At 43.1% G+C, this 11,870-nt stretch overlaps 1 protein-coding gene across 1 annotated transcript in view; it reads left to right on the top strand.

The window, feature by feature from the left end:
• LOC113213364 (uncharacterized) overlaps nucleotides 1–11,870 on the top strand; it is a 41,486-nt gene that overhangs the window by 3,358 nt on the left and 26,258 nt on the right. Inside the window, exons 2-8 of the mRNA XM_052273015.1 lie at nucleotides 5,821–5,990; nucleotides 6,564–6,706; nucleotides 8,791–8,925; nucleotides 9,018–9,143; nucleotides 9,237–9,414; nucleotides 9,740–9,879; nucleotides 11,239–11,305. Coding sequence (XP_052128975.1) covers nucleotides 5,821–5,990; nucleotides 6,564–6,706; nucleotides 8,791–8,925; nucleotides 9,018–9,143; nucleotides 9,237–9,414; nucleotides 9,740–9,879; nucleotides 11,239–11,305 — 959 coding nt within the window. The remainder of the gene's footprint in view (nucleotides 1–5,820; nucleotides 5,991–6,563; nucleotides 6,707–8,790; nucleotides 8,926–9,017; nucleotides 9,144–9,236; nucleotides 9,415–9,739; nucleotides 9,880–11,238; nucleotides 11,306–11,870) is intronic.

An 11,870-nucleotide genomic window follows, 5' to 3' on the forward strand; every position in this document is an offset into this window, starting at 1 on the left:
TCCTGGGGGTAACATTTGTGTCCTTTGGAGCCGAAGGCCCATCTACGACTCTGCCTTTTGCCCGACTCGGGTGTCAGCGCCGCAGGCCTAGGTAGATGTATGCCAGGCGCGTCGCAGCGTAACAGTGTTTCGTGAGATGTCGCGAAGCCTGTTACGCGAGACGTGGTCTGGCGTACATCTACCTAGTATACCACTAAACGAGATGGTTTGAGAGTGGAAACATTTTACTTAACCTGTTTTTTGGGTGTTCAAACTTTCACCCCTTGCCATTTAGATGGCGACCGTTGATGAACAGCGGACTGTTCGGAAAAATAGTCGGGAAGGTGATAGCTTCTTGCACTGTCCAAGTGATGGCGCTGCAGTGCAGTCGCTCTAACCCCGCGAAATTTGAAAGGGAACAATGTGCCCCATGGACCAATGTGCCCCACTCTCCCCTACCTTGCGCGAGTTTGGTTACAGTTGTCTTTATAAATGTGTTTCTGATTCTTGGACGGGAGGTGTCGTCGAACCGGTTTAAACATCCAGTCAACAAAACGTAGTCCCGAACACATCCCTAGTACAACCCGATTAGGATGTGGGACGTCCCAGCCAGGACGTCCCACAGTACTACAGAATGCAAAATTTTTAGACCCTGAGCAGATGATAAGCACCTCCCACCAGTACGTCCGTCATGAGTGGGAGGTGATTGTCACATCCCGGAAGGAACGTCCCCAGGAGAAACTTCCAGGACTTGACCATCATTTAATGTAAAACAATCTGATAATATTCAAAAGTCAAGTGAGGTTCGGTGAGTTTTCATTTGAGCCTTAATTTTATATTTATCTAGAAGCAGGTACCGGAGAACTCGGTCAAGGTTGCCAGAGTTTGCAACAATTATTTATGGTAGTCATGTGATGTACAACTTGACCACAATTACACCTCACACTTGGCGAGGTGTCTATAAGAGAGGTATGCTGATGATCCGCGAGATTTAAACTGCACATCACTTAAGGTGAGGTGTGGGTGAAAATTTATGCGAAAATCATAAAATGATTGAACTTGTTTTCTGTGCTTAAAATGTTCCTGCGCCCTTTCTCTGCCAATGCATGCTTGGTCTTTGTTCGGGTCTTTACTTTTACTTTAATTTCGAAATGCCACTTTATGATTTAAGCTCATGTTTAAGGTTTAAAGTCGTTCTTCACGATACTATGTTTTCTGATCTTTGAAAAATCACTTGCGCATTAGATTCAGTGTGGGTGTGTTTATATTAAGAGGAAAAATACTTTTCTGTACAGGGAACAAAGTTACAGAGAGATATGTTCAATAGACAGTAAAATTTCTCACTGAGAATTAAATAAATCACAAAACATGGCAAAATTTTAAGGTTTTCTGTGAAGCACTGATAAAACACATTGCTGTGAATGTTTAGGGGGGCTAAAAAGGAAATCTCTCTCTGTAAAGTTATTCTTCAGGATAAAAGAAAACCAAAAATGTGTTTGGTTGAATTTTACTGTCAAATCTAATGCGCAAGTGATTTTTCAAAGTATGGCCTAAATTTGCCTTAAAATGCCCATAACTCCCAAACCACTGGACCAATCTCGGTCGTACTTTGTCAAAAATGTTTTTTTCACATGCCTATCATACTGTAAAAGTGTCTGTACATCATGACTTCTCGTTACCGATTTCCTATTTTCACCCACACCTCACCTTAAAATCTGAAATTGTGCAAGCAAGTGAGCATCGGTAGTGCAATTCGACTTCATGCCCCTTGCTTTATACGCGAATAACATAACTTTTCAAAATAGTTAATAGTTCGTACATTTTAACGCAAAAATGATAAAATCTTCGAGGATCGCGACGCCAGCGCTATCTGTCGGCCAAATGGCACGGCACACGGCTGCCACTGGCACTGGCATACCAAAGATCCCCGCAGCAGATATACATAGGATGTTCATCATCCTGCTTGTCCCCCTAACCATGACCTCCCGAGCACGTTCTATGTAGTATGTCCTGGTGACATTCATACTGGCACATCCCTAGCAGATGCATACGTGACGTCTTTTCCAAAGACATGCTGGTCAGCACCCTGACTGAACGCCCCGAGGAGCAGACCGACGGGTGCCCCTGAGGAGGTACTCATATGTTACGTCCTGCCCGATAACATGCTGAGTAGCTCCTCGGCAGGACACCCCAAGGAGCTTTACCTTTCGTATATCCTGAGGAGTAACTTCTCAGTACCTTAACTCAGAAGCAGGGGCCCGTAACTTACACAGCAAAGATTTTCCCGTGAAGTTTCGTGTTTTTCTAATTTCGTATTTTTGATGGTTTGTGAGCCGTGCAGGTAGAAATGAAGCTAGGCCGTCCTCAGATTTTCTTTTAACTGGTTTGCCGTCAAAGTTCCCTCAAATACGCGTTCTTTCCGTAAAAGTTACTACTTAAGGGGGGTTTATAGTTTTTAAATTGATTTTTTGCATAAAAATGGATAAATGTAGTTTTTGGCCCCCTACAGATGGCTATGGTCAAACTGGGTGGAACTTTCATTTCCTATTAGACACTGAAGTAAGAAACAACAATAGATTGTAGGTATGGAGGTACCTTTTTGGTCCCAGACACTGAAGCGCAGAGAAAAGTTGATTGTTTTACTTAAAAAATTGCGCGCATGATTTCTCCAGCAATATTGGGTTTAAAAATCTCCCATAAGGTTTTCCTGAATCAGAATCAAAAGGACTACAAATTGACACAGGGTTTTTGATATACTATGTAAAGCAAAAATTTTCTATCAAATTATTTGAGAAAAAAAGTTTATGAACTTTTTTTAGGAAAATTAGAGGTGATATGGTTATCAAAAATCTTTGTTTTACATAGTATACCAAAAACCCTGTGTCAATTTGTAGTCCTTTTGATTCTGATTCAGGAAAACCTTATGGGAGATTTTTAAACCCAATATTGCTGGAGAAATCATGCGCGCAAACTTTTAAGTAAAACAATGAATTTTTCTCTGCGCTTCAGTGTCTGGGACCAAAAAGGTACCTCCATACCTACAATCTATTATTGTTTCTTACTTCAGTGTCTACTAGGAAATGAAAGTTCCACCCAGTTTGACCATAGCCATCTATAGGGGGCCAAAAACAACATTTATCCATTTTTATGCAAAAAATCAATTTAAAAACTTTAAACCCCCCCTAACCTAAAAATATTAGGCGGGAAAAGTGAACTGGGAAGTACTTTCCCGAAATCAACCGGGGACTTTACGGGGAAATGTTTGCTGTGTAACATGAAACTCCCCTGTAGCGGTACGTTATCCGTTAAAGTTATAACGTATAACTTGTCACCATACAATGAAACGTTAAGAGTTATAACTTATGACTTGTGACCATAGAATGAAACGTTAAGAGTTAGACTCAAAATGCCGGAACAAGCTCCAACTAGCACCAGAATAATTTTTGACGACCCATAACTTTAACTTTTATTGCAAATTGTTAAACGTCACGTTATATAACTAACGCATAACGCTAATGCGGTGCACGTTAATTTATACAACTAACGCTCAACGCTAATGCGTTAAGGTACGGACCCCTGCTCAGAAGTACCTCCCAATCAGATCCCGGCCCAGATGTCTATGTGCTCGTGCTGCACAATACATCCTGACTGCTCCGAGGCATGTATTTTTGGGATGTCCCAGTAGCACGCGTGAGGGATTCGTGTGGGATGATCCCAAACTCCTCCCATAAGTAAATAGGAGCTGCTTTGTTGACTGGGCAAACGGCTGTTCTGTTTGTATTGATAGAACACTCAGTTGTGGACGACGATTTCTTTCACTGCTTTCCACGCTCACCGTGAGTGTAGCATTGTGGTGTGCTATAATCGGATCTACACTCGATGATATGACAATCGATATGAACCTCTAATTGTCGTAATGTATATTACGTCCTGTCCCCGCGTTGTCACTTAGTTCAACAGTCGCGGAGAAGGTAAGGAGATATACTCATAACCTCCGCGAGTTCACTGTTATTCAAGGAATGTGACGTCACATTCGTTTTAATGTGAAACATGTCACATTCGTTTGAATATTGTGTCACATTCATTTAAACGTGACTTCAGGTGAGGTGATGCTCTAATAGCGCCCAGGCTAGGCCGATTCACGTTTAAACGAATATGACACAACATTCAAACGAACGTGACACGATTAACATTGAAACGAATGTGACGTCACATTCGTTGAAAAACAGTGTTTGTGTGGCACGATTTGCATCTTTTAACCACCCTAGCTGTTTTGGTTTTGCGATCCGATTTTGGCACACCACAATGCTACACTCACGGTGAACGTGAAACGCAAATAAAAAAAATGACATCCATAAACGAATGTTCCACCCGCACAGACAGAACAGCCGTTTGTTTAAACGGGTTCATCAGCTCCCGTCCGAGAATCAAAAACACATTTATGTTGGTATTTATTATCAACGGTACAAATTTCGCACAAGATAAACAACTGTAACCAATATCGCGCAAGGTACAGCTCACCGAGCCGCAGATATCTCGATCCACCACTCGCTCCCGCGCACACCGCTGAGTAAAGTCGGGCCAAGGGTAACGGCCGATTTGCCTCTAGCTCTTCTGCACTCTAGCTCTTGCGACGCCTAGGGCTTGTGAACTCTAGCTCTTGCGACGCCTAGCTCCTGTGGATACTAGCTGTTGTGGCTCTAGCTCTTGTGAAGGCCGTCGCATAAAGCTACATATTTTCATTACCTTCGTGAAAAATATGTGACTTGAATTGGCAATAGTCCTTTACATATTTCTAAGATTTATTTTTCGGTCCTTTGTGCTCTTCTTGCGGGAACGCTTTTTTAACACAAGGAAAGACATAACGGGGGTGCATGTAGCTAAATGTCGACAATAATTAAAAAGTTTTCCTAGTATTTTGCTCCATCTTACAGTATTTACCCGTAATCGCAGGGCTCAAAGGCAACCAAAGCACACGAACTAGCCATTAAAATTCGGTCACGAACCAAAGCTAATTTACGTATACTTCAGTCACAGTCCCGCAGACTTCACAGAGATTCTAGAAAGTATGGGAATCAACATAAACCAGTTTGAACTCACATGTTTAAATCTCGCCGTAAAAGCTGACAACCTGCAGAGAAGTGTTGACGACGGAAGGTAGCCGACTAACTTGAGCAGTGTCCCTTCTGCCGTAGATATTATTTGTGAATTATAGGGTATTGCAAGATAGAAAATAGTACAAAAAAAGGGTATTCAGGAGCTATGAGCAGGTTGTTCTTGAATGGGATGTTCGAGCTCTAAGAGGGAATATAGAATGAACATCCATTTGCAGGGAGATAAACAGTTCGGTGGCACATTCATGTTTCATGCGTATGCGTACACAGAAAATAGAAGCTTACGAATGTCGCACACCTTCAGCTGCCAGAAGAAATTGACAGAACTGTGTGCGATGAATGTTTTACTCGCCTACACTGTTATTCGAATACTGTGACGTCACATTCTATGAAATGTGAATTTTGTCACTGCAGAATAGCTTGCCACACTCGTTATAACGTGACATAGGTAACCTACGCCCACCATGCCGTTGAGCGATGCAGGGATATGTCACGTTCAAAGGAATGTAACATGATATTCAAAATAATGTGAAAACAAATACATTTTAGAGAATGTGACATCACAGTATTTTAATAACAGTGTCCAACTGCAGTTAAGCTGCAGCTGGTTCACAACACTTGAAGGCGCTTGAAGGTGTCCTCTAGTGCAAGCTGCAAGCTAGTCCTTGAACATTATGAGCGCTTTACCTTACGTCCGAACAACGATTTAGAATTTTTCTTTTCACAGGAACAAGATGAACTGCCTTCCTGTAATACTTGTCGCTGCTATGACGCTGGCAGAATCACAGTGTGCCATCTTACACGGACAAAACGAAAGTCCAGTGACACTTCCTAACGACCTACTGATCGGCGCAGGCGTGGCTGCTATACAGGTTGAGGGGGCGTGGGATGAAGATGGTGAGTTGATAACCCTTCAACAACGAACAGTTTTACTACTTATCTCCTTTACTCCAAAAGTCTTACTAAAAAGTCAGTAGATAAGTGCACTTCCGCAGCAAAGACCTTGTTGTTAAGGCTTCGAATCGATAAATGGTACCTGAAGTATCTGCGTGCATCCACAGATTTCCAGTCTCCTATCACTTTACGGGTGTTAGGAGCCCTACCCGTGTAGTACGGGACGCCTTTTGTACCCAACTTGGTTCCTTTTGGCAAATCACCACGAGAGCAGCCGCATTGCGTTTTGTAGACATGCGCGAACGGGTATCCAGAAAATGTCTGGAATTTTCAGTGTCGAAGAAAGGTCCAAATATTTTCTCGACGGCCTTTAGTCCCTAACCCAGCGGTTTTCGCTGTCGTCTTTTCGGACGAATGTTTATAAGCAGTGAATTTGATACTCCGCAAAAAGCAGGGTGTGTTAACAGAAGACTCAACGTGTCAATGGAAGGCGGATCTAAAAGCCGCTTAATCACGAAAATTGTTGCCATTATGAAAGTCATCTCTGACGCGTTGTTTTGATTTTCCTGGGGGTAGGTAAAGCGGAAAGTAACCTGGACCACTTGTTTCATCTTGGGCGGTTGTCCTCCCTGGGCGCAACGGACCCGCACGCTCATGACGTAGCAGCAGATAACTACCACCGTTACAAGGAGGATATCAAAATGGCAGCGGCCCTCAAGGTAACTACATGCTCTAATTGTTGAGTCAAAGTGAAATGAGATTATTCTCCGAGCTGTAGCAAAGCCCACACGCTGAGTGTGAATGAACAATCTCGTTCACTGTAAAAATAATCATCTCATTCTACTGGACTCGCAACGGACATTCCGGCATAGAATAATTCAGAAAAGAGGTACGGAAGAACCGGGTTGAGTTGGACCGTGAAACTAAATGTACACAGTAAAACCGTGCCCTGGGATTCCCAGGAGATTTTTTTCCCCAGGGGTTCCCTGTTATTCCCAGGAGACCTACTGGAAAACCCAGGACATCTTCCTGGGAAACCCAGGACGTCTCCTGGTTTTCCCAGGCGTTCCCTGGGACTCTTCCAAGTCCCCTGGAAAATGAGAAAAACTCCTGGGAATCCCAGGGCTTGTTTTTAACGTGAGGGCGCGGACGCGTACGGAAAATAATTGCCGCTTACATCCGTGGATTACGAGGGGCCACTGTAAAAATTCTTTGTCACGATGACGAAAGTACCATGGCTAATTTTTAGTACAGGGGTGTCGTCATGGGTTTTTTCATCACATGATTAAGGTTTTCTCGTCACCGTGACGAGAAAATTCATGACGACAGCCCTGTACTAAAAATTAGCCATGGTATTTTCGTCATCGTGACAAAGAATTTTTACAGTGGGGCAATAACTCCCTTTTGATGTGTACACATGATTCCCGATTTACTTGATTCCCATTGATTCCCGTTCGCCAATATTCATTCCTTAGGTTTTCTCGAGTTTTCTAGTGGTAGAAAACGCTAATTTTGCCTAATTTGTACCAGTTTCACTTGTTTCCCGCTTAGTTTAGGCGATTTCCTGATGATTCCCAGGCAGGTGTACACACGATTCCCGGAGTTATTGCCCCCTCGGTAGATTACGTGATACGGTTGCTTCGTATTCGTACCCTAGCAATGAGGTACGGAACAACCATTTGGCTTCGACCGTAAAACACACCCAGAGTAGATGCAATTTTGTTCCTAAAACTGGCCTAATTGTTAGAACACACACAAAATTGCATCTGGGCTGGATGTAACGTCCCCGTTTACGGAATAAAATTAGGCATTTTATTTGAGTCCAAAAGGTCGTAAGAAGTTTCATTATTAAGGGGGCAGACCTGTGAATCAGAGGGTTTGGGAAAATAGTCACTACATAAAAACTACACGCCGCATCAATTTAGGATTAAATGTTTATTACGAGCATAGATGGACGCTAATTTTGCCGCTGGGGCCGGTGCGCGCACTCTCCAGAAACATGCCCTTCTTCACCTCCAACTGGACGATGCTGTCTGTTTGGTGTGCACGATTGTGCTGCAACGGATTGGTCTGCGACTGTCAACAAAATTGCTACTAACTCTAAAAAGATGCCGCTAGTGGTTGACCTGGGGGTTTTGCAAATTTCAAGATGGAACTACTCGAAAAAAATCATATAGCTGAAATACGAAAAAATTGAAAAATTTGTTTTATCCATTGTGATTTTTTTCGGTTACTTCCATTTTGAAATTTGCGAAAACCCCAGATCAACCACTAGCGGCATCTTCTAAGAGTAACTAGCATTTTTTTACCGTCGCTGACCCATCCGTTGCGCTGCAATCGTGAACACCGAGAAGGACTGCACCGTTCCAGTTGAAGGCGAAGATCGGCATGTTCCTAGAGAGTGTGCATACTGGCGCCAACGGCAAAATTAGCGTCCATCTATGCTCTTAATACATCTTTAATCCAAAATCGATGCGGCGTGTGGGTTTTATGTAGTGACGATTCTTGCAAACCCTTACATTTCACAGTTCTGCCCCCTGAAGAATAAATGTTACTCTTGCCATAGCTATTGTACTTGTATTTTGGCTTCGACACTACTTGCCACTCCTCTCGCTCCTGCCTCTTTCGCAGGGCCGAATAGGGTACCTATTCCAGAGCTGGTCGAATCTTTCAAGTGTTCTAGTGGTTCCCTTCAATCACAACAAAGGCTTCACTAACTTCACTCCAATTCTTTCCACTTGTACGGTGTATCCTACTGCTCCTTATTTGTGGTGGAATTAGAAAATGCCCCTTTGTCATTCAGCTGCAGGTTTACCGTTTCTCTTTGTCATGGCCACGGATACTGCCAAACGTCACTGCTTCGAAGCCAAATCCGAAAGGAGTTCAGTTCTACCATGACGTGATTGATGAAGTGCTGCGCTACAATATGACGCCAATGGTAAAATATTTCAAAGAGTCTTAATAACGTAGTAAGAATAAACGAGAAAGTTTTAATATGTTTTTCTAATTGTGTTTCAATTAATTGAACAGGTCACTGTTTATCAATTCGACCATCCACAAGTACTTGAAGACCAGTTTAAGGGTTGGTGGAGCCCGAACATGATTCCCATCTTCAAAGAGTACGCCCGCTTCGTTTTTAATGAATACGGCGGAAAGGCAAGTACTAGAGCAAATATTTCAAGTAGGGTAAAAGATATAGTATATCGTAAGAAAGTCTAACCGTTTTTCTGCTTTTTTTTTAAAATGAAGGTGAGGTACTGGACGACGGTGAATGAACCGAATATACAGTGCACATACTTCGCACAGGCCGGCGTTATCTCTGGTTTGTACACGGAAGACGAAGTGAGCAACCACTTCCAATGCCAGCGTAATCTTTTACTCGGACATGCCGAGGCATACCACGTGTTTAAGGAGGACAAACACGAAGGCAAGTACTTTAATGGTGTCTTGCAAAGTTAAAATATTTTTTTCCAATCCTTGAACGTCTATCGAACACAATTTTTATTCAATGTCGTTCAAAACTGTTGGTCGGGCCGTTCTCGGCGAAAAAATGGCGAAGCCTATTACTACAGTGACTAAAACATTTCCCGACTGTTTGTAATCACGGTTACCGATTGAGGTGAGAACCCAGGCCCACGGATCAGAATAGGGCGGCCTGGGTGTGTCTCTAAGAGTACCTCTCAACTTCGTGCGTTTTAGTTCAACGTGTCGAAATGTAGACTCTTGCATGCTAATAGTATCTTCTTTTACAGGAATGGTGGGTTTGACCATACTTAATCTACCAGCAACACCAAATTCAACAAATCCAGAAGATGTGTACGCCGCGGAAGCAGTCAACAGTTTGTATGCGGGAACTATTTACCACCCGGTCGTGTTTGGTGACTACTCACAGGTGAGTAGCTCCCCGAAAATATGGCTCAAGTTGAATGAAAGCACTCTAGATGTGAAGGAACAAAATATGTTATTTCAGAGCTGGGCGTGAAGAAGTAAAATGAAAGAACGAAAGCAGCGTGCGCAGACGCCCCCACTCCATCCCCTGCTTACCCCACTCAGCGTCTGTGCACGAGCAGTACGCCTTTAGTTCTTCCACTTTGCACGGTAAAAACGACGTCCTGGTTTTCATGACGTTTTGGAAAAACCATGACCTCTTATGGAAGAAATGCATTGGAAACGTCATGGTTTTCAAAACGTCATGAAAACCAGGACGTCATTACGATGGCTCCCTGCAAAAGCATACGTTCTGTACGATACGCGTCTAAAACATACGTTATGTACGATACGTGTCTAAAACATACTATCCGTTTTTAGCTTTTTTTGCAAGAATATTTTTGATAGCCTATTTACCAGATTTGCAGGCAAAAATTTATTGTTTTTATGGGCGGAATACAAAGAGGGAAGATCGAACTTTCACCTGATACCGAGAAATGAATGTTTAATAACTTTCTTCCATTCCCAAACTGCTGCCGAAAATATGCTAGCGAAAACCGCCGAAAACGGATAGTATGTTTTAGAGACGTACAGTACCGTATAGATCGTATGGTTTAGACGCGTACCGTACAGAACGTATGCTTTTGCAAGGAGCCGTCGATTATTACCGTGTGCTTCTTCACGTCCAGCTCTGAAATACCATACTGTTCCTGGCTGCCGATCCGAGCGGCGCGCGGAAATCAAACGCAGCAGGGAAGCGTAGCTTGCGTTTAAATTCTTTGAATCATCGCGGCTTTTAGTGGTGTCCCTGTTCCGAATAGTCACACCGGAAATTGTGACGGATGTGGAGGACCCCACAGCTGATAAGCTGAGCCTTAAAGCTAAAAAAGACAAAGAATCTGAATAAAAGCAAGACGCGAAGCCTATCAATCTAGTCGAGCGTCCAGTCCCTCAGATGGAGATGACGCCCAAACTTATGAGGGGCCAACCTTCCCGATCTATGTAAAGTTACAGGCTAGTCGTAATACAAGGAAATTTCCTGTATATTACGGTTGCACAGACTTCATTATACTACACGGAAAAAATAATAATAAAAGATTTATAGTGCACTCCGTACACGGGTCCCATAACTCTTGCTTTCGGTGACATGCTTATCTGGAATACCCAACAATGCCTCCTCACAGAGGTGCGCCGTTTTGTTCAGCTCTTCTCCGCTAGCGCGACACTGAGATGGCCCACCACTAGCGGGGAGGGGATCTAGAGTGCGGCTCTGGTAGGCGCGACTGTACGAGGGAGCACTGTATTTTCTTTCTTATTGCCACAGATTTCCAAAGACCTGGCTGGAGAAGACCTTGCACCATTTACCGATACCGAAAAACAACTTCTTCAAGGTAAGGATATGAAAGAGTGTTCCAGGCTATCTAACAAGGAAGTGAAAAAGAACAAGCTCATTGATCCATCTGTTTCCGTCCGTTTAGTATGAGAAATTACCACGGTAGTTTGGTCCGATTCTATCCTCACAAATATGGAGGAAAAGTCGAAACTGATCAGACAGTTTCTCATAACTAAATAGGTGTAGAGGTACACGATCAGCCCATTTAATCAGAGCAAGTACGGAAACAGAGTCAATGAGTTTGTTCTTTTCCCACTTCCGTTTTGGATGGCTTAGAGTACCCCATTGCCCTGCTTTTTGAAAACATACTGGTGTTTATAATAATCGGGTACACTTACTTAGATTACTCTAAAATACAGTGGTGTTCAAAATAGGCGACAGCGCTTCCTTAAGGGGGCAGACCTGTGAAAATGTAGAGGTTTGCAAGAATCGTCACTACATAAAAACCACACCCCGCATCGATTTAGGACGTAGGGCCCCGTGCGTTAACATTGTGCACGGGGTAGCTGAGCGAAGTGCATTAAAATAACAGAGGACGTAAAAAATATAAAACAAAACTATAA

The sequence above is a fragment of the Frankliniella occidentalis genome, unplaced genomic scaffold (assembly GCF_000697945.3).
Source record: "Frankliniella occidentalis isolate FOCC.00 unplaced genomic scaffold, Focc_3.1 Scaffold239, whole genome shotgun sequence".
NCBI classification, from domain to species: domain Eukaryota; kingdom Metazoa; phylum Arthropoda; class Insecta; order Thysanoptera; family Thripidae; genus Frankliniella; species Frankliniella occidentalis.